This window comes from Chelonoidis abingdonii, chromosome 3, assembly GCF_003597395.2.
Source record: "Chelonoidis abingdonii isolate Lonesome George chromosome 3, CheloAbing_2.0, whole genome shotgun sequence".
NCBI lineage: Eukaryota > Metazoa > Chordata > Testudines > Testudinidae > Chelonoidis > Chelonoidis abingdonii.
Genome location: NC_133771.1, coordinates 128709811 through 128737784, shown reverse-complemented (window position 1 = coordinate 128737784; position 27974 = coordinate 128709811). Strand labels below are relative to the sequence as shown.

The following is a 27974-nucleotide window of genomic DNA, read 5'->3' as shown; positions in this document are numbered from 1 at the left end:
GTTAATATAAACTGATATGAGGGGGTAAAGGCCATATACCTAAAATTCTCAAAATCACATTTTGTTGTGTGTTAATAAAAAAAATTAACCTTTTACTCCTAAACAGCCAATCTGGCATTAAATTACATTCACCATAACACCAACGAGAAAAATGTATTTAATCACAAACTTACTAAATGGTCTCTGCATCTGGAAAACCAAATATAGAACAGGTAATTAAATGACTCTAAAGAGGTTGAGCTTTTCAGTCTATTAGCACAAAATGCTGCCACATGAGAAACAACTTGGGTCCTAGATGAGGTGGTACTTCTTTCTGTGGTATCTTCAAGTCAACCTTCTCTGACCACTGAAGAAGCAGCACTGACTAATACTGGAGGGAATCATTAATCAACTGTATTTGCTAGAAGGAATTCTGACACAACATTCAGACAAAGCAGGGATGGGAAAACTACATGGAAGAGGGGAACAAATCAGCAGCGATTCCTAGAAAGACAAAAACATTAATGCAATACATTTCTAAATAACTCATGTATTCCTGTACTCCTTTATTGGCAGAAACTTGCAGAGATTTGTAAGAACATTTTCACTAGTTCTACTCTTTCAGAATCTTGTAAAACTACTAGGTTTTGTAAAAATGTCTACTGAAAGTGACTCAGGAATCCATTCTGGTTTTAGGTGAACTCAGTCAAAATTTCACAATGAGGTTACTACACTTAAATGTTGGTGGACACAGCACAACTTGGGCAAAGGCAGTGAAGTGGGGAGAAAGTTTGCAGATGATACTAAACTACTCAAGATAGTTAAGACCAAAGCAGATTGTGAAGAACTTCAAAAAGATCTCACAAAACTAAGTGATTGGGCAACAAAATGGCAAATGAAATTTAATTGTGGAATATATGTAAAGTAATGCACATTGAAAAAATAACCCCAACTATACATACAATATGTTGGGGCTAATTTAGCTACAAACGAGTCAGGAAAAAGATCTTGGCGTCATCGTGGATAGTTTCTCTGAAGATGTCCACAACAGTGCGCAGAGGCGGTCAAAAAAGCAAACAGGATGTTAGGAATCATTAAAAGGGGATAGAGAATAAGACTGAGAATATATTTTGCCCTTATATAATCTATGGTACACCCATATCTCGAATACTGTTGTACAGATGTGGTCTCCTCACCTCAAACAGATATTTAGCACTAGAAAAGGTTCAGAAAAGGGCAACTAAAATGATCAGGGGTTTGGAGAAGGTCCCATATGAGGGAAAGATTAAAGAGGGTAGGCCTTTTCAGCTTGGAAAAGAGGAGATTAGGGGGGATATGATAGAGGTATATAAAATCATGAGTGATGTGGAGAAAGTGGATTAAGGAAAGTTATTTACTTATTCCATAATACAAGAACTAGGGTCACCAAATTGAAATTAATAGGTAGCAGGTTAAAACAAATAAAAGGAAGTTCTTCTTCACACAGCGCACAGTAACTTGTGGAACTCCTTACCTGAGGAAGTTGTCAAGGCTGGGACTATAACAATGTTTAAAAGGGAAATGGATAAATTCATGGTGGCTAAGTCCATAAATGGCTATTAGCCAGGAAGGGTAAAGAATGGTGTCCCTAGCCTCTGTTCATTAGAGGATGGAGAAGGATGGCAGGACAAAGATCACTTGATCATTGCCTGTTAGGTTCGCTCCCTCTGGGGCACCTGGCATCGACCACTGTCGGTAGACAGATACTGGGCTAGATGGACCTTTGGTCTGACTCAGTACGGCCGTTCTTATGTATTGGGAGTATGCCCTCATTTATACTCTATACATGCTAAATTCAGATTTTTTTCTATTTTATTAAAAGATTAATGCAACTATTATACAACAAAATATGAAATTTCTTTCTGTGGACCAGATTGTGCTTGGCCCGTACACAGATAATTAGGGGACAGTGGGCTAACTAGAACCTTTGTCCCTCCATTTTGCAGCTTGCATTAGGCCCAAGCACAACTGCAGTCAACTCAGTAGATGAGCACAGGGATAGCTTCCTTCCTGCTCTGATGGGAGTGGTTAAGCTGAATGCCACAAAGCAGCATAGGAGCGAACACTCTACCTTCCTGGCATGCAGGTGGAATTCTGAGGCAGAGTTTCCCCAAAACTTTCCTCCTTAACACTGGGCTGTGCTTAACTGGAACAATTGAGCTTTATATTATATAGAGACAGAAAAAAGTTACTTATCCAACAAACTTATTCCTCCATTCATAAAACACCAAGATGAGTGCTAAAAAGTTTAGTGTGTCATTTTTCAGTAGTATTCTTTATGTTGCACAGTATTTTGCAAAGATTAATGTTTACTTTAAATGTTAATCATTTTATTTTCATCTTTACATTGTACTGTTATGACCTGAGAATTCTACTGTATCTGTCAAAAATTGAAGTAATCTCTGAAATAGGAACCAGAGCCAAAACATAAAAGTTCACAGTTTTCACTATTTTCTCCATCATGTTTCTAGCATGCTAATAATTCAAGAAACTAAAAACTCAGATGTAAATACTTCACCGCTTTGACCTACAGATGTCAATTAACGTCCATCTAGGTTAAAGGTTAAGACATTCTAGCTATTGGAAAATGAAAAGTCATGTATACATGTGCATCTTTGAACAAGAAAATTAAAAACAGTGCAAACACTAGTACGTCCCTGGTGGACACAGAAAGCCTTTATTACAACTGATATGAAATCTCAAAAGGATTATTTATTATACATGGAAACAGATTACAGGAAACACATCTAAAGAGACATGAACAAATTGACCCATGTAAGCCATGCCAACCTAATTGAAGTAGTTAGTAGTACAACAGCAACTACTCCATTTTGCCCAAGATTACTCCATGGAAGCAGCCAAAGGCTCAGTGTTTAGACTGAGGTACTGAGACAGAGAGCTGCATTCCCAAACTCTTCTGTGGGTGGCAAAAAGAGGACACAAGAGCTCCCTCTTTATCAGGGCCCAAGAATGCCTGCAGGAGACATCCAACCCCAGCCACAGAAATGTCACCTCCCAGGGGATTAACCATTGATTGGGGATAGGAGGAACTGTTGAGTTTCTCTATACAGCAATGCAAGAATTGCCACTGCAGTCTTGAGAGGAAGGTTGGAGTTGAAGGGGAAAGGCAATTCTACTTACAGAAGTGTGTATTTTCAACTAACAAATCAAATAATCTAAAAAGCTGAAACTTGAGATAGAAGCTACAGCAGCTGGAGGTATGGAGCATAAATAACTGATTTTAGGAGGAAATCAACCCAATAAAACATTTCCATTTATTGATTTATATTTTGAAGATGGTCCCACAAGGAAAAGTATCAGAGAGGTAGCCGTGTTAGTCTGGATCTGTAAAAGCAGCAGAGTCCTGTGGCACCTTATAGACTAACAGACCCGACGAAGTGGGTATTCACCCATGAAAGCTCATACTCCAATATGTTTGTTAGTCTATAAGGTGCCACAGGACTCTCTGCCACAAGGAAAAGATCTAGAAACTTTTTTTGAATGCTTATATGGGCTATAACATTCAATAGGGTTAAAAAGATTATCTACAACATGTTTCACTAGTTTAAGTGCTCACATAGACACAAATTGTAAGCAAGAAAAGTTTAAATAAACCTAAAGATATAATCTTCATACTAAGTGTACACAATGTCTGAGGTATTTAAACTAGGCCTTCAAGTTATATGTACCCCCCCGAAAAAAAATATTGAAATTTTGACAAAAAAGTAAAAAATTACTTGCCTCTACCTCCAAAACTGCTGGATCAAGGTTGCCTCTGCTCTTAAAGGAGATCTGCAAAGGAAAAAAAACATTGGGCTTGTGCCCTACTTTGCTTCTTTAGGATGTTTAAAAGAGGTGTGAAGGTTTGGTTAACGTGATTTTTTCTGCTTATTTACACTAAGATTCAGGTCCTGTCTAGTCAAGAAGACACCTTGATGAACGGAGAACTAATTACAAGACAACATCACAAGAACCAAGAGGGAAAACTGAGCAATTGAAAGGGAAAGAGACTGTTACACTGTTTAAATTTTGTTTTCTTAACATATTTCACTTCAATGTCTAATTAACAATTTGGAGAAAGGATGTTGTGTTAAAGTTCCAATATCACCGTGCGTTCAATTGAGCTGGAAGAGCTAACATTATGTATCTTTCGAAACATGCTGTAAGTCCTCTAGAAAAACCAGGGGAAACCAGTGAGAACATTTCTGATATTTTTAAGGTAAAAAGCAAGCAGAAAATAAATATTTAAAATCACTTTCAGGCCCTCTTTATACATAAAGCAACAAGAAAGAGTACAAGCCCAATTTTAAATATCCTTTGCAGGTTACCTTCAATCAAAACGTGATAATGGGAGACAAAGGAAGAAACATGATATGGTTGACTAAAGGCACCCAAACTGCGTATTTTCACTGTTCACTAAACTTTCTTTGAAGAAAAATAATTTTGCATATATGTACTGGCGTTAACCAAAAAACCAGCTTCTTGATCATTTTCCCTGAAATATAGCAAAAAATTTCATTTCTGGCCTCTAAGAGCAATCTGCCAATTTTTAGACTAAAATGGAAATTCAAGCCAAAGTTATAGAATGGTGGTAAAAGTAGGGGTTGTAAGAGGACAGCTGCAACCTTAACTATGGAGTTATTTCTGGTGCCTCAATAATCCATTGAAAACACTGATCATATACCCTTGCATAAGAAGTATAATGCTAAAGCATCAGTGTTCTTCAAACAGATGCCGCTAAAATGCGTCTTAGAAGATTTGACTCTTAGTAGCAAAAACATTAAGTGCCTCTCTTAACTGCCCATTAAAAACTGTAGTTATCCTGAAAAAAAGTTTATTACAACATGACAGAAAAAATTTAGTACAGGAATCCCTTAGAAAAATGCTTTAAGAGAAGTCTCTAGTACTTGCTTCCATAAACTTGTATTAACCAAAACAGAGAGTGAAGGCATGAAATGTAATTACTCCTAGAGAAATCAAGGAAAAGAAAAAAAACAAAAGTATGAGCAGGGAGAAATAAAAGGAATCTTCAGGAAACAAAAATACGATTTTCTTTCATTCCAGCTCTACTTCATTGCAACTAACTTCCACAATAGCAGGAAATAAAACCAAACTTTAAGAAACTGAATGTTTACTCAGAACAGTTTAATTTCTAGCTAAATTCTGAAAAGTGCAATGTTCTAAGCTAATATAAAGCCATTTTGTCTCAAAAAGCTAGAGTTGAAAACTTGTATAATTTTCACAAGTGTTTATTTCCCCCTCTCTTTGGGGAAATGGTACATTGATCCTGGAACAGTTCTATAAGAGAGAAGCTTACTCTTTCTGGTTTATCCGGGTGCTCATATAGTGGTATCTGAGAATCTCTCAAGTATTCAAAAATAGAAAAAAAATCCCTTCTATCCTTGCCAGCCTGTAGGAAAATTAACTTGATTAGTTTACAGGGTATAAGGAAGGGGTTATTACTACTACTATTTGGTTTGAGAGAGCGGTTAAGTGCCACTGTGTGTCTATGTATGAGTGAAAAATGTATTGTGGCAAAGTTAAGCCAAATAAAAGAGCTTTGCATTTAAATCTGAAAGTGATGACATCTAAGGGTCAATTTAGTTAAGAGTTGTACTACCAAATACAGAAACATATTCATATTACAATTTCATCAAGAAGCACTAGGCCCAGAAGCTAGATCAAGAGTCTGATGAATTTTAACCTTTCAAAAATACTGTATAAAACCAGTATAAAAAAAGGGAATAAGTACAATTTTTTAGAAAATTCTGTGCAAGTTACCTTCAGAAACAACATTCAGTTTAAAAAAACCAAATCAATTCTGTCTGAAAATATTCTCCTATCATCATTACTAATAACTCTTAAGATTCCTATAACTGAAATAGATTAGAGCAGGGAAAAGACACTCATTCTTATTCCAGTTTCTTTGCTTTGTGTTTTTGATACCACTTACTGTATGGTCAAGTTTTCCCTGTTTGTTCAAGTATTTTACCCACTGAAGGAGAGAAAAACACACTTTAAAAATATGAAAAAGTGATTGTGAACCCCAAAGTTAGTATTGGGACCCAAAGGCAGGTGTACTATAGATGAATCTATTTTTAAGTCTTTGAGACTGATTGATTTCAAAGACAAAAAGTTGGTAGTTACACAACTGTATAAATTAAGCAAGGGGTTGTGAATATCTCAATAGTTCCCAAAACTGAAGATCAGCAAATTACTTGTTTTCTTTCACAGAGGCTGTACTTATTTATATGAACACAACACCATAATACTTGTATGCTTCACGTACATTAATTTAGCCATCTCACTCTACTGTAGTAGGAAAGTGGTGTCTCATTTTACATATAGGAAACTGAGGCAGAAAGACTGACTGTAAAGCATTGACATAGGAATTCTGCCATAGCTCGGAACTGAACCAAGATATCCTGAATTCCAGTTCACTATCTTAACAGAACATCTTTCCTTCTATTAAGAAGTAGTTTATTTTAAAAAATTACTTTTTTACATGAGAAAACATCTTTGAAAGTCAAGGAGTCCTGAAGAGATTTGCTACAACAGCACACACAGCTACTAGACCATATACTGAAAGTTCTCTTTCTACAAACCATCTGGTCTCTTAAGAAGAGACATCTTTAGTAAGGAATACACTTAAAACTGTTAATCCTACAGAGTACCTAAATTATAGAATACAGCCTTAACCATATTACACATCAACTTTGTGAGAAAATTGTCAGTGAAAAAAATTCCCTAGAGATGTATTCAAACTACATAACAATGACGCTAGTAAGTAAATGAACAGTATAAAAAGCTTCCTGCCACTTTGCTGCTCTCACCATTTCTTACATATGGAGCTGGTAATAAGGTTTAAAGTGAAAAATACCCTAACAGAATCCCTATGCCAAACTGCCCATATTAAATATTTGAAACTCAGGCTGAATTTTTCTAAATCTTTCCCATTAAATAACCAACGCTTCTTAACATCTAACAAGTCACAGTACTATAAATTATTTTGCATGAAAAAGTAACTACAGCTATTGTGCTAATTCATTTAAGTATCTGATATCTGTAACATTTGTGTTTAGCTACTGGAATATCCAAGAAAAAGCTTTCAGACTAAGCTAAATTCTCTGCAAGGTGTACATACTATAGGAATACTACTTACCTGTAATTTTTTTTGAAGCTAGGAGTTAAAAATATATCCCAGTCTTGTGTTCCTACTCATGAATATGATCAAATCCGGAACGAACCGAAGCAAAATCTGACCCACTAAATTGTCTAAGCAGATGAACGCCAGCCTCATGCATCTATATTGTTTTGATCAAATTTTAAAAAGTGCTTAGTAAACAAGTATTTCTCAACTTTGGTGGGGAAGGAACATAAATCTACGTTAGGGCATGGCTACACTTGCAGACGTAGAGTGCTTTGAGTTAAACCAGCCTTCGTAGAGTGCAGTAGGGAAAGTGCTGCAATCTGTTCACATTGACAGCTGCAAGCGCACTGGCATGGCCACATTAGCAGCTCTCGCAAAGGCCACAGAGAGCAGTATACTGTGGTAGCTATCGCAGCACGCAAGTGGCTGCAACGTGCTTTTCAAATGGGGTGTATGTGGAGTGTGACAGGGAGTGTGTTGAGTGTATGTGGGGGGAGAAAGTGGGTTTTTGGGAGGCTGAGAGCATGTCAGCACGCTGTCTTCTAAGTTCAGACAGCAGACGACCCCCCGCCCCGCCACTCTCTCTCTCTCTCTCTCACACACAGCATTCCACAGTAATGGTTGCTTTATCTTGGAGCAGATAAGCATGTCGGCTATCAGAAATGGAGCTTTCAAAGGGCATATCCACATTCCTGCAGTGATTACAAAACAATGACAAGAGTGGCCACTTGACTTAAGGGGATTATGGGATGTTTCAGGAGGCTGATCAGAGCGCAGTAATGCAGCACCTCGTTCACACTGACACCCGGGCGTTTCAGCCAATGGGCACCAAGTGTTAATCTTCTTACCGAGGTGGAGTACCAGGAGCACTCGAGCCCTGGAGTCAGAGCACTCTACATGCCTTGCCAGTGTGGACAGGTAGTGAACTAGGGTGCTCAGGGCTCCTTTAATGCGCTTTAACTTGCAAGTGGAGCCAAGCCCTCTGTCACTACGTAGAGAAGAATCAGGCATACAGTTTGTCTTCTCCAAATACAAGAGAGTTAGAACAGATCTGACAACAAGAACTGAATCATGCAGATGTGTCCCAGGAAGAACAAAGCATTCAAATACTGAAGACTTGTCTTCTGGAAGAAAAAGATATCCTCGACAGTGAACAAGAACATTTAAATAAAAATATTTAAAAAGTAGGATTGTCTCAATCAAGTAAACATACACTGTACAACCTGAGAGGAGAAAGGAGGGGAATAAATGAGTTGAGTCACTGGACCATTACAATTCTCTCTTTTTAAAAACATGTCACTGATCAACCAAAACCAGATTAACGTCATGACACAAAATGTGTATACAGTAATACACATTTGTTTCATAAATATAAATAGAAAACTATACAGTAGATCTGTAAATCTGCTGGATCGGAAGTGATGGAAGCCTGGCTACCATTGCTGGCATTACTCTACCGAAATGAACCTTGAAGGGGAACAGGACCTTTAAGCAGAAATGATGCTAAAAGAATCAGAATGAAAAATAGTCAGACGTAATTTTAGATGCAGTTTTACGAAAGATAGGCCAGATGAAACCTATTTGCTGATGTAAACCTATTTATTGGATTAACTAAGGGTTTGTTTCCCTTCCAGCCTATTTTACATCCAGATTTTTGGAGGACATCTCTGAAATGGAGATGAGGGTATGAGAAATACATTAGCAGAGTAATTAGCCACTATTTCACTGTAACATCATGTTTGGGAAAAGATTTCAAATACACACATGTACTGCAACTTTTTGTAACTATGTAGTGTGGATAACCACCAAAATGTGAAACTCGCTTATACGACAAAGGACAAACTGAAAGCACTATCACCTGAAAAAAATAAAGTAAGGAGGTATAAAATTTGCTCTACGAAATCTCCTGACTTTAATATTTTAAAATGCAGTAATCTCGACAAGATGACCTGCAAAGGAAAATTGCTGGAATCCTATTTTGCCTCTATTATGCTTGAAAAGAGTATAAATATATCTTCCCCACCACAAGAGTTATTTTCTGCATACTTTTACATGATAAATATGAAGTCTTGTCTTTTGCTTATTTTTACATTATGAAGTCATCCCCATCCTCCCAGAAGTCTCTATAGACTAGAGGACAGAAGAACAGTATCACAAGAGATTAGATACTGAAGTATGAGCAATTTTTAGATGTTAAAACGTTTTGTTTGTTTTAGTTTAACCACTATTTAACTCAACTCCCTAACAAAAACTCCAAGGAAAAGTTGTATTTTATAGTTTCAAGACACCACATCTCTGACTGACAAACGAGAAAAGTTCTCACTCCAATTCTCTAAGCCTCTGAGCATGCCAACATATAAACATGGATAATAAAATTTTATAATCCTGATATTTAAGGAAAAAGAAGAATACTTTAAAGTTTTCCACAAACTCCTCCCCACCTCGCAAAGGAGAGTGTCTCAGTGTCAGGGCAGGCGGTTGGGGGCATCAGAGAGGTTCTGTGGTGCTGACTCTGGGAGGGAGTTTAGGTGTGGGAGGGGACTCAGTTTTGGGGACTGGAGTGCGGGAGGGGGTGAAGGCTCCGGCAGGGCTTACCTGAGACAGCTCCCCGGAAGTGGCGACATCTCTCCCTGGGTCCAGCCAATAGGAGCTGCAGAGCAGGTACTCCTGGCGGGGGCAGCACGCAGAGATCCCCGGCCGTCCTTGCGCCTAGAACCTAGAGGGAGCTGTCGCCACTTCCAGGGAGCTGCGCAAAGCCAAGTAGGGAACCTGCCAGCCCTGCGCCAACCAGATACCTGCCAAGCAATCCCAAAACATCAGGACAAATGGCGTCCTAATCGTACATCAGTCGGGATGCGGGACAAAGACTTAAATATCGGGACATCTGGTCACCCTAACTGCTGGATGCAGTACAACTGTTCTGTTGGAACAGACCCATAGTCAACAGGTCCAGCTACATAGTGAAACATGTTCCACAGGACCCAACCACACAACACACACTGTTCAGAATGCTAAGTATTTGTACCATTGATTTAATTCAGACAAGATTTGAGCCTAAGGAGTCCATAAAAATCAGACTCATTAACTATGATGGTGCAAGGGGTACACGCCAGACTGAAAACCTCTGCCACTAAAGCAAGTTCCAGGGCACACTTTCATGACAAAGGAAGAATCCTCCAGAAAGTATTTGAGAATAGAACAATAGGAGCATCACTCCTGATGTACACCTCTTGTAGTGATGCACATCTTCAGCTCTGATCATGAAAAGATGTGCTGGATTTTCCATTAAGTTGTGTGTAAATCTTTTAAACATGACAATTTACAGAAGTTAGTCTCAAAGATGGAGTATTTCAAGAAGGCAGCCAAACTTCAGTTTCTAGGTACATTTTACATTCTAAAGATCTTTTGTCTGTTAGAATTGAAAGAAATTTAGGATCACATCTCTCTAAAATTTCCCCAGAGCTATTTTTTTCAGGCTTCTACAACATCAGATTTGTGAAGCCTACAATTTAATACCAAGCTTTCAGACAATTTAAAACCCAAATTCAGGGCAATTCTGGGGAAGGGTATAGATAGATATATAAAAAATGCAGAAAATTATTTGGCTTGCCCACCTTAACTGGTATTTTGCCAACTTGAAGATCAAAATAATATTGGATCTCAGTGGAAAATTTATATTCTGTGAAGGTGCATCCCTGATGCTGCCACCCATCTGGATTCCCAGCTCTGCTCCCCCAGTGTATCCTAACTCAACAGCCCTCTTACCCTATCTGCTCCCCAACTACTGTTCATACCAGAAATGAGAGTAATTTGCCCAAGAAGCAAAATTTCCAGCTCCACTGGAAAAGCAACTTCCTAAGGATCACCACAAAGTGAAGCTCATCTGTAAGGAGCCTTACAAGACTAGATAGGAATCCATGTGGCAAACTGTAGCACATATCCAAGCGCGGTGGGAAAAATCTATAGGGGTGGTTAAGACCACGAGGGAAGGCAGGGGTTTCATACATGCTCAGGGCAGAGGATGTCTTCTGGTGACAGCAACAAACGCTCAAAGAAAAGAAGGAATATTTTTCCAATCTCAAGCTTAACATGCATAAACTTGGGAATACTTTCAACACGGAGGAAAGGCTTCCTCTCCACTATATTCCACACAATTCCATCTCCCTTCACAGCCTCCATATATATTGATGTGCAAAAAGTCTATAGCAGAGAGGCTCTACTGGAGTGACAAACCTTATTATGACGACTCAACGTTGGTTCGAACAGGGCTGCTCTCTTCCAGACATCGTATCTACTACATATCAAGACTACTTAAGCTTTCGTTGATAATTAAGAGGGATTTTCACTCATTACATATGAAACGCCACAATGCACACCTCAAAATCTTATTCAAATGCACAACCTTAACTCCAAGCTAAGAAAAGTTTAGGAAGAAATTAACAATTACATAGTGAAAACCAAATATTAAAATAAGTATTAAAAATAAGTATTAGACAAGTATCTGCAGATAAAAATCAGTTATATGAAATCATGTATTTGACTGAAATAGAGACAATTCCATTAATAGTAAACAATTTACAAAATGAAATAATGCACTCATCTAAGACAACCCACATTCAAGGAAGATAGATGAATCAATTTAAATCTGAAGCTAAATGTTATACTGATCCATTCCTATTCATTACAAATTCAGCTTCCTTACTTGTCTGTAGTACTTGAGAGGAAATTGGGAGACCAACTGAAGAAACCACATGGAGATCACTTTATGTTGAAGATGTCAGTCTACAGAATACCAGTTCAACCAAAATCCTAGGTCATACTGACCATTTTCCCACAAAAAACTCTGCTTTTCCGATTTTAACAACTATTTGTATATTCACTTTAGTCATGCAATAACTTAAGACTTCTAATAGCTATCTCAGTATGTTTTCTGAAATGTATCAATCACTTATATTCCCAACAAAACACTTATCAAAAGATGAAAACCATAGCAAACGTATACATTTTATATCTTCTATTAAAAGCACTGTCTTTAGGCAAGTCATTTTAAAGTTTCCTTATATATCTTACAAGCATCAGCTAAGATTATTAAAACATTTTTCAAATCCAATTTGCTTTTAACCAATTATGCTTTTTGTCGGCTTTCTGCATTTTATCCGATGTGGACATCAAAACCAGATTGGTCAGTTCTGAAGTGTATCATTCACTGACATAATGCAGTGCTTAGCTTTCAAACACTACTGGAGAATGTTTCAAAGCCTCATAAAACATTACTACTGACACTAAGCTTGTAAAACTAATTTACAAACGATAAGTCTAAAATTATGTGATACCATACTTTTATTTAAAAGTATAAACCACATATGAATACACACAGAAAGCACTGAAGAGTATAAAATATGCATTTTGCTATTTCTAAAATAATCTTATTCAGCAAAAAATAAATATATAAAAGCCACCAGCATTTGGCTAGGCATATCTTTTGAAAGTTTCCTACATTAAGATCAGACAAAACTATTATGATCACCTAGTCGGACTTACCATTTTCACTTATTTTCACCATAGTCCTGTATCAGGACTAACTAACTAACAAAACACTTTATTTTTATTTATTTATTTTTAAGAAAGACATCCAATTTGATTAGAACACAGGGATGGAGAATTCACCACATCTCATTAAGCTGTTCCAGTGGTTAATCATGCTTTCAATGATTTTAATCTTTCTTTCAAATTTGAATGTGTCTAGCTTCAACTACCAGCCACTAGATCTCGTTATGATAAATTGGAGAACCCTCTAAAATCAGAAATCTTATCCTCAGTGAGGTATTTTTAGACAGTGATCAAGTGATCTTTTAAACTTCTCTCTGATAAAACTAAATAGATACAGTTTCTTAAGTCTCTTTCTGTAAGGCAGGCTTACCAGACAGTAGTCATTCTTGTTATTCTGTTCTGAATGCTCTCCTATTTTTCAAAGTCCTTTACGAAGTCTGAACACCAGAAGCAGAAACATTCCAGTAATGGTCTCTCTGATGCTGCATATATTTTAATTTCTCCTCTATTCCTACTCAATATTTCCATTTAAACATCAAAAGATTATGTTAGCTTTCTTAGCTGCAGCATCACATTGGAGTTTACATTCATTTGGTTATCTGTCATGATCCCTAAATCTTTCAGGGAGACTGTTTTCCAGGATATAGTACCCCCATCCTGTAATTGTGACCTATATTGTTGCTTGTTCCTAAGCTCAGAACCTTCCATTTGGCTACATTAAAATGCAAGTTTGAATGAGCCCCGTTTACAAAACAACTCACGTTACACTGTTCAACTGACTTGTTCTCCCTATTTACCACTCCACCAATTTTTATACCACCTGCAGCAAAGCTTTTATATTTTCTTTCATATCATTGATAATGAATTTTTTATTTGTATATACACACACACACACACACACTGAACAGCACTAAGACAAGAATAGATAATTAGGGTACCCTACTAGAAACCCCCTCATTTGACCGATTCCAGTAACAATTCTGCTTTGAGATCCATACATTAACCAGTTTTTAATCCATTTTGTGTGTGCATTTGCACAGTACTAATTTTTTTATTAGCATATCATGGAGTAGTAGGCTTTTATAAGGGAGTTGACTTAAGTATATTGTAAGTCAACAGTTACCTTTATCAACTAAACTTGTAATTTTATTAACAAGTATCACATCTGTCAACTAAACTTTATCACATTTGTCTGACAAATTGTGTTTTCCATAACGAAGTATACTGGCATATTAACAACCCGGATTACATTACTGACTGAATCTCACATCAACCATTCCAAGATTTTGCCCAGGACTGACATCAGACTAACTAGTCTCTATTTACCTGGATCAGCCCATTTAAAAAATGGTAGCAGATTTTTGTGAAAAAACTATAATTAAAAAAGTCACTTTCTGAAACATAGTTTTGTCCTTGTAAAAATTTATCAGCAGCTGTAATTTAAAACTTCGAGACACCACTGTTAGCTGTTCTGATATGTAATACAAAAACATAAGCTAAGGTGTGATGACTATTCAATTTGTGGGATTTTGTGATAATTCAAGCCCCCCCAGTCATATTAAGATAAGAAAACACATTTTCCTCTGTAAAATTGTCATTTTAACAACTATTTCAATTTCTATTCTAGTCAATGGAAAAAAGTTAAATCATTGCCTCAGAAAGGATCTTTACTCACTTCCATGCCCTTAGATGAAAGGAAGTGAAATGGAAGATTGGATTTTTTAATGTTTATAACTAAGTAATAGCATTCAGTTCCAACTCCTCATCTTTATAATATTTGATTTTGCATTTAATGGATATTTAAAAAATTAGAACTTTTGTAAAATGATCAATGATTTTGTTCAACTTTTTGTCCAGTTCATGATTAGAAAATCTTGCAACTAGCTTCCTGAAAGGGACAATCTGTCCAAGCAGACTGATTTTGGGGGACTACTAAGTAGACAAGCGGTTCTGAACCAGGGGTATGTGTACCCCTGGTGGTACACAGTGGTCTTCCGGGGGGACATCAACTCATCTAGATATTTGCCTACTTTCACAACAGGCTACGTAAAAAAGCACAAGTGAAGTCAGTACAAACTATAACTTTATACAGACAAAATGATAAAGTAAGCAATTTTTCAGTAATAGTGTGCTATGACATTTTTGTATTTTTACGTCTGATTTTGTAAGTAAGTAGTTTTTAAGTGAGGTAAAACTTGAGGGTACACAAGCCAAATCCGACTCCTGAAAGAGGTACAGTAGTCTGGAAAGGTTTAGAACCACTGAAGCAGACAGTCAAGAATGTTCAGATACAGATTAGTCAAGCTTGATGGATTCTTTAAAGGTTTTTTTTCCATCCAAACTGCTGAGTAGGCAAGAACCCTTAGTTTTCATATGATATACTTTTGCTTGGCCTAGCCACTCTGGGAGAATGCCTTATTACAACTCAAAGTACTCCAAAAATAAGTTACAGGGGAAGTTGGAAGCACGGCCATAACCTCTTAGATGTAGTGACAGAAGATGACTTGATGCCCTTGTCCTTGCCCACACCATCAGATTTCCAAAGCCATATGACTTCAAGAAAGGCCCATGCTTCCTTCCCTGTCAACTGACCATTGTTGCTGGGTTCCATCACCTCATCATGAGCCAATAACTAAGACACAACAAAGCCTGTAGCAACCAGGAGACTGGCTAGCTAACAAACATTAGAAGAAGCTGAGAAGGTAACTTTCTATGGCAAGCAATATTCTATAAATGTTTGAAATGTTTTAAGATTGAAAAGTTCATATGATCCCCTTAAGTATACAACTCAACACCTGTAAACCCTCAAAGGATTGTTCCTAAATTGCTCAACGGCAGCTCTGACTTAAACTGCTTATTCATAAACGTTACACTTCCATGATTTGCATTACAGGAGTTTGCATATCAACACTCAGAAATTTTTGGTTTGTTAAACATAAGTTGGATTATCAAAGTCCTCCTTATAAAGTGTATAGAAATATCTGTAGCCAGCCACCAAGTCAGGGGAGGGAGAGAACCAAAACACTTATTAATAAAAGACGAACAAGGTGGTTTCTTTGGGTTTATAAGTAAGTCGTAGCGAACTCAACTGGAAATTTTTCTCCCCTGCATGTTCCTTGTTTGACCGAAGTGTTTGAATACTGAATTGGCTCCCATATTTTTTATATTTTAGAAGTCAACTTATAAACAATTTTTAGATGTTGCATAAAAATTGTTTACTACTATGAAATTATTGTATTTTAATCTATTTTATTTTAACCTAGTTATTTGGATTTTTTTTTTGGCAATGTTTGTATAGCTTTATTTTAGTTTACAGCTAGGTATAGTTAATAAAATACACCTCTACCTTGATATAACGTGACCTGATATAACATGAATTCGGATATAACGTGGTAAAGCAGTGCTCCGCGGGGGTTGGGCTGCGCACTCCGGTGGATCAAAGCAAGTTCGATATAACATGGTTTCACCTATAACGCGGTAAGATTTTTTGGCTCCTGAGGACAGCGTTATCTCGACGTAGAGATGTACATATAAAATTGGAGATGTGTGTCATATCAATGTTTCTTGAATTAGATGACTGGGAACTTTAAGAAACTAAAGAACTTGTGGGGTAATTAACTAAGGTAGCCTTCTTAAAGGAGGTTCCCATTTCATGTTCTCAAACACACAAAATCTTCTTCCCCAGCTTTAAAAAAATATGAGAGAGAGAACAGTGAATCAGGGAACAAAGGCTCTCAATACAACACACTCCAGATGTGACAAATTCACTCTAAGTATTCAAGTGTTGATGTTCCACTCTAAGGCCTTGTCTACACTACCAAGTTTTGTTGATAGAAGTTACGCAGCTTTAATTAAAGCACTTTAAACAAACCAGTGTTACACGTCCACACTACGTTTCTTGTGTTGGCAGATCACATCCATAATAGCAGCTCTTGCATTGACACAGAGAGCTGATACCAGACACTTCTGTGTTCTTGGGGAACCAGGGTGCAGTATCCAGCCTGACTCATGAAAGACACTCCCGCCCCCCCGCGCCTCCCCTCAGCCTGTGCTTAAATCAAAACCCATCAGAGGGAAAAAAAACTTGCAGAGAGGAGTGAAGGGCATTGGGAGACACACCTAGACCCCTCCTGACAAGTGTGACAAGATTAAGACAGCTCTATTAGCATACAGAATGGAGAGCAGAGACAATTCCCCTAGCCTCATCTGCATGAAAGATGGGACAGGAAGACATCTCAATTTACATACAGAATGGAGAACAGAGAACCACACTGAATTCTGGGACCAGAAAAAGCAGGGAAGCACTGCATCATGGGAATCTCTGCTCCAGATGCTAACGAACCAATGTCTGCACACACCCAGCTCAGCAATTATCAGACCAATTCTAGTAATGAATCCTTAACTGATATCCAAATAGTGAAGCAGCCTAGTTGCATTGTGAGCTCCCTGGAAGAAACCACCACCCATAGCCAAGAGTGATCAGCTCCTATTGTCTAAAGAAAACCCTCGAGTCATCAGCTTAGCTATAAACAAATCTATTGTTCTCCCTTGAACAATTGTATTTTCTCTACAAAAATCCCTACTCTCCCTCTAGGCAGGGTTCTGACGCTTAGATCCAAACTAGGCATCAGTTAAATTGGAACTCCATCTTCTCCTGACTGATCGTGCTGGGGACTCTGCCTGTCTCCAGCCCTCAGGATCCTGAGCTACCAGCATCACCTGGGAACCCCGACCAGTTCAAGCCTCATGGAGTGGGTGAGATCCCCCCTACTTTCTCTCTCTCTGTTTTCCTTTCTACCTTACGTATTAATCTTTAATAATGCATGTTATGTTGGTTTAGCTCTCCTTGTGTGGTTATCACTATTATTCAATAAATAACTTTTATGATTAAGTTGGTTGCTTCTCTCTCTCTCTTGCTGAACTTTACTCTTTTGTATTTTTAGCTTCCCCCATTTACTCTGCAGCAACGCTTCTTTTACCTAAACTAAAGATTCCTGCAGCGCCCAGAATACTGTGGGATTTGTTCATCAAGTAGGTTACTGCCAGTACAATTGTGTTGAGACTGAGGATAGGGACGTGCTGAATCTGGGACACATAAGAGCTTGAAAATGCTGTTTGACCCAGTCCACTGAGCACAGGGGCATATAAGGAGAGTCAGCTTGAAATGCTGCTTCATCCAGCCCATTGAGTCCAGAGACATAAGGTGCCAGCTTGACAGTGCTGATTGGCCCGGTCCGCTCAGACTTGCTCCGTTAACTTATGTATGGGTGGGTGTGGGGAATCTAGGTCCCGCAGGATAGCTCCATTGGGAGGGGACTTGCAGCAGAGAGAAATAGAGCTCCATATGAAAACAAGTGACACAAGCAGTACATTGATAGAATTACAGAATCCCGTTCCCCAGAAGACTAACCCAAATAAATGAGCATATCCCAAAGTAATGGCAAATCTGGTAACAAGCAGTGCACTGTGGGTAGCCATTCCACTGTGCAACTGGTCGCAGGGTGCTTTGGGAAGGGTTTGCAATGCTTCATGGGGCAGGTAAAGCATCACATGATGCAGGTATCTCAATCTCACCATTCCATGGGCATCCTACTAAATAGCCAGCTGCTTTTCAGCAGAAGTGTATGTGGGACAGCTGGGTGGGGGAGAGAAGTGTGTGTGTAATAGGGAATGTGTGTGTGGAGAGGGAAAGACAAACAAATTGTGTGTTGGGGAAGTGTGAGAGAGATTGTGTTTTGGATTGTATAGGACAGAGTGTGTTCAGGCTATGCAAACTATTTATGGGATGCCTCTGTGTTTCTCTGCCCATATTATCAAGAGCTCGCTTTCCTTAATTATATCCTTGCTCCTGACACTGGATTATACATGTAATGATGGTCCTGCTGTCTCTCTACATCCTCAATAGGACATTCCTGAGTCTATGGTAAAAACTCAGAAGAAAAAAAGGTTACTCATCTTCTTGTGACTTGGTATCTCCTTCTTTGTTTGCTGTGACATTGCCAATGAGTACCTACACAGGCTTGCCCTGAATGAATATGTGGCAGGAAGTGCTCACAGGCATGCAATACTGTGTACAACTCAAATATGTTTGTATGTAACCTGGAATAATGGGCAGTCCACAACCCCTCAGATAACAGGTCACTCAGATGTGCTCCCCACCCTGTGGCCGAGGTATCCATTACCAAAGTGATGAAAGGGAGGGGGAGAGAAGGGAACTTCTACACACACTGTCTTGGACTGGTGGATGAGCCAACATGCTGTCCAAGATGAAAACCAACTTGTCTAGAAAGTGAAACTGAGGACGACAGAACGACTTGAGCCAAGCCTGCAGAGTCCTAAGCGGTCACGTATGTACATGCATCTACTTGACCTAAGAATCTGATGATGATCCTTAAAGGACACTTGGGAACTGGCAGGAATATTCTCGTAGAAGTCAGACTCAGGAACTTCCTGTGGCCAGGATTGATACCCACATGGAAGCAGGCATTCTGTAAGTCAATAGCAACATACCAGTCTCCCAAATCTAAGAAAGAGATAATTGTAGCCATGAATAACATCCTGCACCTTATCTGCTTTATTTATTCAGGCTCAAAAAGTCTATGATGGGACTGAGTTACCCTTTGGTCTCGGGTATTAGAAAATAATGGGAATCCACACCCTTGCCCTGATGTAGAAGCGTCACCTCCTCTATGGCCTCCAAAGAATGTAATGTTTGGATTTTTTGTTTTAGTACAGACTCATGAGAGGGGTCCCTGGAGATGGCCTGGGTAGAAGAAGAAGGGAAATAGAAAGGAAGTGCAGGATATATCCCAATTCCACCAGGCTTAGTACCCATTTGTGCAAGGTGATGGACTACCACATATGTAGAAAATGGGATAACTTGTCCTAGAAAAGCAGGGAATGGCCAGTGAGATAGATCCTGGTCAGGTATCATGCGGTCTTTGACATAAGAGTCAAATCATCTGCTTTGAGTCCTGAAGACATCTAGATGAAGAAACCAAGGAAGTAGAAGCCATTGGCCTTTCCTTCTGTGACCTTTGCCTCCTCTTAGATTATCAGCCTCATGGAAGACACAATACTGCTGTCTAGGATGTTACTGAAGATTTTATTTTGTCCTTTTCATCACCTGCATACAGAGGTTCAAAGACTTCAGAATTTCTCTCGAGTCCTTCAGAGTACGCAAAATCTCATCTGTTTTAGATGAAAGCAAGATACCTCAAAGGGGAAGTCCTCAATTGTCTGTTGAACCTTCACAGGAATCCTCAATGACTGCAACCAGAAGGAATGGTACATAGTCACTGCCTATGCAAAATCCACTATGTCTAAAGAAGCCTGAAGAACTGACTGAAAGATGAGGCATCCCCCAGTGACACTCAAGTAAAATTGGTCTCTTCCCAATTAGAGAGTCATATCTCCATAAGAGAACATGGTGATTAGCAAAAAAGGAATTATAAACTCATCACAGAATAACTCATTTGAACAAAATGGTCACATTTTTGTAATCTCTGTCTTTGCAGATAGCCATCGCCTAGCCCTGACAGCTTCTCTCATTCACTGCATACATAACTAATGAGCCAGGTGCAGGACGTAAACAGAATAGTTCAAACCCGAAAGATAGAACCCAATATTTCCTTTCTGCTCATTTGGCTGTAGATGAAATAGAATATGGGACTTGCCAGAATATTTTGGCCAGCTGTATAATGACCTTATTTATAGGCAGGACCATCTTTCCTGCCACTGTGGGATGGAAAACTTCAGTGAGCTTCTCAGTATTCTCTTCCACTAGCTCGCCCACTTGAATGCCCCAAAAAGCTGCCATTTTCCTGTGGACCTCTTGATATACCTTACAGTCATCCGGTACTGGAGATGATATCTCCAATATTAGAGCCTCATCAGGTGAACTGGCTGTGGTTCCAGAGAAGGCTGAGGTAGGTCCTGTAACCTGAGAGTCCAAAAGCTGATCAGCACCAACCAGCACATGTCTCTTGATACCAGCAGGAGAAGGCTCCCTCCTGGAGGATCTACTCACATGAAATATTGGCAATGTAGATCTGGATGCTGGGAGCATCCCCCATGGCACCCAATAGGCCACTAACAGGGACATATGGTACCAGAACCCAGGTATGTCTATACCAAGCATTGTACACTCTGGCTGAACTCTTCTCAAAACAACACTGGTAAGAGTGGAATCAAGAGGAAGCTTAGACTCTCATTACAGATATACCTGAGACACTACTTTGAGTCTGACAAGGAATCAAAGTATTCCAAGAACCAGGGTGGCACAGTACCAGGAAGAGGTTCTCAGCGACCCAGATCTTGATCTACGTCAGAGATGCAGCACTGGAGGAAGCATGGATGGCTTCTTAGCTGCTGATAACACACAAGGTGCAAGGTCCAGATTCTGAACCAAACCAAGAGGAGATAGAAAAATAGCATTAAGCTCAAAGCTAGTGACCCTAGAAAAGACGGTTACTCACCTTTGTAACTGTTGTTCTTCGAGATGTGTTGCTCATATCCATTCCAATTAGGTGTGTGCGCGCCGCGTGCACGCTCGTCGGAAGATCTTTACCCTAGCAACACTCGGTGGGTCGGCTGAGTCGCCCCCTGGAGTGGCGCCGCTATAGCGCCGGATATATACCCCTGCCGACCCAATGGCCCTTCAGTTCCTTTTTGCCGGCTACTCCGACAGTGGGGAAGGAGGGCGGGTTTGGAATGGATATGAGCACCACATTTCGAAGAACAAACAGTTACAAAGGTGAGTAACCGTCTTTTCTTCGAGTGCTTGCTCATATCGATTCTAATTAGGTGATTCCCAAGCCTTACCTAGGTGGTGGGGTCGGAGTGAGACGTTGTAGAATGCACAACCGTTGAGCCAAAGGCTGCATCATCTCTGGACTGCTGAACCAATGCGTAATGTGAGGCAAAGGTGTGAATCAATGATCAGGTAGCAGCGCGACATATTTCCTGGATGGGGACATGGGCCAGGAAAGCGGCAGATGAGGCTTGCGCCTGAGTAGAATGGGCGGTGAGATGGCTAGCCGGAATGTGAGCCAATTCATAGCATTTTCGGATGCAGGATGTCACCCAAAATTAAATTCATTGGGAAGAGACCAGCATGCCTTTCATCCGGTCTGCCACCGCTACAAAGAGCTGAGGCGAACGTCGGAAGGATTTGGTTCTCTCGATATAAAAGGCGAGAGCCCTGCGGACATCCAAGGTATGTAGTTGTTGTTCCCGACGCGAAGAGTGCGGCTCCGGGAAAAAGACTGGGAGAAAGATGTCTTGATTGACATGAAAAGCAGAGATCACCTTAGGGAGGAAAGACGGGTGCGGTCGCAGCTGTACCTTGTCTTTGTGGAAGACCGTATACGGGGGATCCGCTGTCAAAGCCCAAAGCTCCGATACTCGTCTTGCTGAAGTGATAGCGACGAGGAAGGCTGTCTTCCAGGAGAGGTACAGCAGCGAGCAGGTGGCCAGAGGCTCAAAAGGGGCACGCATAAGCTTGGCTAGCACCAGGTTTAGATCCCAGGTAGGGGTCGGATGTCTGACTTGAGGGTACAACCGCTCCAATCCCTTAAGGAACCTGGAAACTATAGGGTGAGAAAAGATTGAACTGTCACTTTCCCCTGGGTGCAAGGCAGAAATAGCTGTCAGATGCACCTTTATAGAAGAGATTGCCAGGCCCTGCTCTTTCAGGGACCATAGGTAATCCAGGACAGTAGGGACAGATACCTTTCCGGGGACTAAGTTACTCTGAGCGCACCAGTAGGAGAAACACTTCCACTTGGCGAGATATGTCGTCCTCGTGGAAGGCTTCCTACTGCCCAAGAGCACCTGCTGTACCGAGGCAGAGCAATGCAACTCAGACTGGCTCAACTACACAGCAGCCATGCTGCGAGATGAAGGGATTGCAGGTCCGGATGATGAAGCCTGCCGAAGTCCTGTGTTATGAGGTCCAGCCAGAGTGGCAGAGGGATCGGGTCTGCCACGGAGAGGTCGAAAAACAGGGTGTACAAACGCTGCCTTGGCCATGCTGGAGCAATGAAGATCAGGTGGGCTCTGTCCCTGCAGAGCTTGAGTAGGACTCTGTGGACGAGCGGAAACGGTGGGAAGGTATAAAGTAGGTGCCTCTTCCATGACATCAGGAATGCGTCTGAAAGGGAGCCCGGGGAGCATCCTTGGAAGGAGCAGAACACCTGGCATTTCCTGTTCTCTTGAGAGGCAAAGAGGTCTATGTGGGGAAAGCCCCACCTCCAGAAAACAGAATGGGTAACGTCCGGATGAATCGATCACTCGTGAGACAGGAAGGACCTGCTGAGGTGATATGCCAGAGCGTTCTGGACTCCTGGGAGAAAAGATGCTACCAAATCAATAGAGTGGGCTATGCAAAAGTCCCAGAGATGAATGGTTTCTTGACAAAGGAGGGAGGAGCGTGCTCCGCCCTGCTTGTTTATGTAAAACATGGCTGTTGTGTTGTCCGTGAACACTGATAAACAACGGCCTTGTAGATGGTCCCGAAACACCTGGCATGCTAGACGGACTGCTCTCAATTTCCTCACATTGATGTGCAGGGCCAGCTCTTGGGGAAACCAGAGGCCTTGAGTGTGAAGGCTCCCGAGGTGGGCACCCCAACCCAGAGATGACGCATCTGTGGTTAGGGCCACTGAGGGTTGCAGTGGGTGGAATGGCATCCCTGTGCAGACCAGAGAGGGGTCTAATCACCAAGTGAGGGAGTCGAGAACCTTCCTGGGGATAGTGAGCACCAAAACCAGACTGTCTCTGTGTGGACGGTATATTGAAGCAAGCCAGGTTTAGAGGGACAGAGACATAGCCTCGCATACTTGGTCATGAAGGTGCAGGAGGCCATGTGACCTACTAGACCGAGGCAAGTGTGCACCAACATTGTCGGAAAGGATTGAAGACTTCGAATTAATGAAGCCATCATTTGAAAACGCGACTGGGGGAGGCAGGCAGGCTCTGGCCAGATTGGAGTCCAGAACAACTCCGATGAAGTCTATTCTCTGCGTGGGTGTCAGAGTAGACTTTTCTGTGTTGATCATGAGGCCTAGGCTCCCGAAGAGGTCTCTGACAATGCACAGGTGCTGCGATACTTGTGACTGAGAAGTCCCTCAAATGAGCCAATCATCGAGATACAGACAGACGTGTACTCAACAATGCCGGAGGGAGGCAGCTATTACAGCCATGCATTTGGTGAAGACCCTTGGAGCTGTAGAAAGGCCAAAAGGAAGTATCATGAACTGAAAGTGTTGGTGGTTGACCACAAAACGGAGGTACCGTCTGCGTGGTGGATAAATGGCAATGTGGAAATGAGCATCTTTCATATCGAGGGCGGTATACCAGTTCTCCCGGATCCAGGGATGGGATGATGGTCCCCAGGGATACCATGCGGAACTTCAGGTTTATCAGGAATTTGTTGAGTTCTCGCAGGTCTAGGATCGGTCGTAGACCTCCCTTTGCCTTGGAGATTAAGAATTAGCGGGAATAGAACCCCTTGCCCCTCATGTCTTTTGGCACCTCCTCTATGGCTCCCAGTTTTAGAAGCGTCTGGACCACTTGTAAGAGGAATTGCTCGTGAGAGGGGTCCCTGAAGAGGGACGGGTAAGGAGGGGGGCAGGAGGGGGTTGAAACAAACTGGAGATGGTATCCCGTTTCCACTGTGCGGAGGACCAAACGATCTGAGGTTAGCTGGGACCAGGCAGGGAGGAAATGGGAGAGGCGGTTGAAAAAGGAGGGAGCATAATCCACTAGGATAACTGGTGGGCCGTCCTCGGGCATCCCATCAAAAGTTTTGCCTAGGCCCCGTTAGTGGTTTAGGAGGCACTTGAATTTGGGTTCCTTGAAGGACAGACTGTCTCCGCCGATTCCCCCTGACACGGCCTAGTCTGGTTGTAAGGGCGGCATGGCTGGAGCCGGAAGGACCTTCGTTGGGTCACTGGCATGTGCATACCCAGCAAGCGCATTATGACACGACTGTCCTTCAGACTTTGCAACCTGGGGTCAGTTTTGTCTGAGAAAAGGCCCTGACCCTCGAAGGGTAAATCCTGAATGGTCTGCTGCAATTCAGGGGGAAGGCCTCAAGCCTGGAGCCAGGAAATATGCCTCATCGTCACTCTGGATGCCAGAGTTCTGGAAGCTGAGTCCGCTGCATCCAGAGAGGCCTGGAGGAAGGTTCTTGCTACCTTTTTACCCTCTTCAAGTAGGGCCATAAACTCTTGACGGGACTCCTGGGGAAGAAGCTCCGTCAACTTCCCCACAGACACCCACGTATTCAAGTTACACCGACTTAGGAGGGCTTGTTGGTTTGCCACCCTAAGTTGGAGGCCCCCAGTCAAGTATATTTTGCGGCCTAGGCGGTCCATGCATCTAGCCTCCTTTGCCTTAGGAGCTCATGCTTGCTGGCCATGACACTCCCGTTCGTTCACCGATTGGACAACCAGAGAGCAGGGAGGTGGGTGGGTGTAGAGATATTCTTACTCCTTTGAGGAGACCATATATTTCCTCTCTACTCCCCTAGCTGTAGGTGGAATTGAAGCTGGGGATTGCCAAATGGTGTCCGCATTGGCTTGTACAGTGCGGATGAACGGGAGAGCCACTCTAGTAGGTGCATCAGCTGATAAGATGTCCACGACCGGGTCCTCTATTTCAGTGACCTTCTCCATCTGCAAGTTCATATTCTGGGCCACCCGCCTCAAGAGGTCTTGATGGGTCCTGAGATCGATTGGTGGAGGGCCTGAGGAGGATGTTCCTGCTACCGCCTCATCAGGTGAGGAGGAGGAGGAGAGGCCCGGGACCAACGGGTCCTGAGGTGGGTCGTGTACTTGAGGGGCGTCATCTGCATCAGGTGGAACCTCGGTGACTGCAGATGGAACTGAAGCCTCGTCCGTGCCCGTAGGGGGAGGGCGGCTCACTGTCACCTCTGGTACCTGGTCTTCTCACGGGGCCAACCGTTGAGCCACTGATGGGGCACCTTGGGCCTGGTGGTATGCCCATGGTGTCCAGAAGGACCAGTGATGAGGCTCTTGTTCGTGACTTTGTCTCTCCGGATATTGGCTGGGGATTTCAGAGTCACCCTCCTGATGGTAGGATGCACTGCCAGCCTGAGACGATACTGATGTGTGTGTCTTGAAGGCCACGGTGGCGCTGAGAGATCCTGGGAGGGCGCCACTGCTCTTGATGCTCGATCCCGGGGCAGTACCGGGGAGCGGTACTTGGAGCTATGGCGGTACCGCGAGCAAGACCGGGACCGTCTACCGTACCGGTGCCGGGAGGTCGATCGGGATCTTGAGTCCCTTTGTCTGGAGCGACTGCAGGATACACGGTACTGAGATCAGTGCCGAGAGCCGGATCGGTACCGGGAGTATCTGTCCGGTGAACGAGATGTTGAACGTTGCCGCGAGTGCAACTGGTACCGCGATGGAGAGCGGCGCCGGGACTGCGAGTGGCTCCGGGAGCGGAAACAACGTGATCGAGAGCATCTGAGAGACCATGATCTGGAATGACGTCTCTCTGGCGGACCGACGGAAGGAGGCCTTACCAGGGCCAGCTTGCCAATGGATTGAACAACCCGCACCAGTGGTGCCGGGGGTTGAGGACGTATCAGCTCTGTCATAGCAATGAGCTCCCTTGCTGTACAGAAGTCTCCAGCATAGAAGGGAGAGCAAGCTCAACCACAGCAGGGGCCGGGGAGCTGGTACTGGACTCAACGGCCCTTGTGGGACCGAAATCGACGGTGCCGCGCTAGGGGGAGCTGCAATCTGCAGTGCCAGCATCGACAGTGCCGCAGATGACAGTGCCCGACAAACCATCTTAGACGAGCGCTCCTTCTGCGAGGCTAGAGTCGGAGCACTATGTCATTTCCCAGTTGGGGAAAGGGAGCAGTGCTGAGGAGTCGGTGCCGGTAGAGGTCGGTGCCGGGACTCCTTCTCGGAACCGGAGTGATCCAGTGCCGAAGGGGCGCTCCTTACCGAGGTAGTCTGTTGGGCACTCGGTACCCATGTTGCAGGACTAAGTGCCGACTCCATGAGGAACTGTTTCAATCGAAAGTCCCGCTCCTTCTTCGTCCTTGGTTTAAAGGACTTGCAAACATGGCACTTATCAGGAAGGTGGGATTCCCCTAGGCACTTGAGGCAGGAGTCGTGGGGATCCCCTACTGGCATTGGTTTTTGGCACGCTGAGCATGGTTTGAATCCTGGTGCCTTGGGCATGGGCCTGCACTGGGGTGGAGGAAAGGGGATAATCTCCGATCTCCCCTTCAACTATATACACGAACTATGAATAGAAGTGCTAACACTAACTATAACTACAAGAACTCGAACTATAAACACAGTAAAGAGCAAAGAACTATGAGAAGCTAGGGATGTGGAGATCAGCAAAGCCACGCTCCACAGTTCCAACGACTGTCATGGGCGGTAAGAAGGAACTGAAGGGCCATTGGGACGGCAGGGGTATATATCCGGTGCTATAGTGGCGCCACTCCAGGGGGCGACCCAGCCGACCCACCGAGTGTTGCTAGGGTAAAAATCTTCCGATGAGTGTGCACGCGGTATGTGCACACCTAATTGGAATCGATATGAGCAAGCACTCGAAGAAAAGGATTTTCTGTGCCCACAATCTGGGGCCTTTGCCCTGAAGTAACAGTGATGGTGGTAAACAGGCATAACAATTACTGGCCATGGCACAGACCCTCTAGCATAGCCAGCGTAGACATGGGCTGCTGTCCTGTAGCGATCAGGAATGATTGCTCTGCTGCCACTGAAGAAGCAGCTAGTCTCAATAGTCCCCTGAGAAGGCGCCAGAGCCAACACATCAGGGGTCTCTGAATTAGGGATGGAACTCTAGTTTAAAACGTTAACTGTTAAACGATTAAAATTATATTGTGTAACTGGTCAACTGATTAAAAGGAGAGGGGCCAGGACTGCTCCAGCCAGCTGGCTGGCCTGCGGGCAGAGCTGGGGCTAGGGTCAGCTGGTGTGGCTGGAGCTGATCTGGCCAGCCCAGGGCTAGGGGTTAACGGTTGGGTTGGTTAACAGTAAGATTAATGCTTACCAGTTAACCATTTAATATTTCACATCCCTACTCTGAATGAGCCAATACCAGAGCGATGAGCCAAAGGATACTCTCTACCGTTAGTACTGGAACAACCTTCTATGGAAAAGTCCCACACCCTGGACTTCGAAGAGCCTGATGCCAACTTCTACTATGTTTCTGAGGCCAGGTCTGTTCTGATGTCTTGCAC

At 42.4% G+C, this 27974-nt stretch overlaps 1 protein-coding gene across 7 annotated transcripts in view; it reads right to left on the bottom strand.

The window, feature by feature from the left end:
* Positions 1-27974, bottom strand: part of QKI (QKI, KH domain containing RNA binding) — a 332733-nt gene that overhangs the window by 119995 nt on the left and 184764 nt on the right. For 3 of the 7 annotated variants that reach the window (XR_012655572.1, XM_075064094.1, XM_032767738.2), the window contains exon 4: positions 3766-3810. The exons of the other annotated variants lie outside the window; for them this stretch is intronic. Coding sequence is in view for 2 of the 3 variants with exons in the window: in XM_075064094.1 (XP_074920195.1) it covers positions 3766-3810 (45 nt within the window). In the remaining variant the exon portion in view is untranslated. The remainder of the gene's footprint in view (positions 1-3765; positions 3811-27974) is intronic. 7 annotated transcript variants of the gene reach the window in all.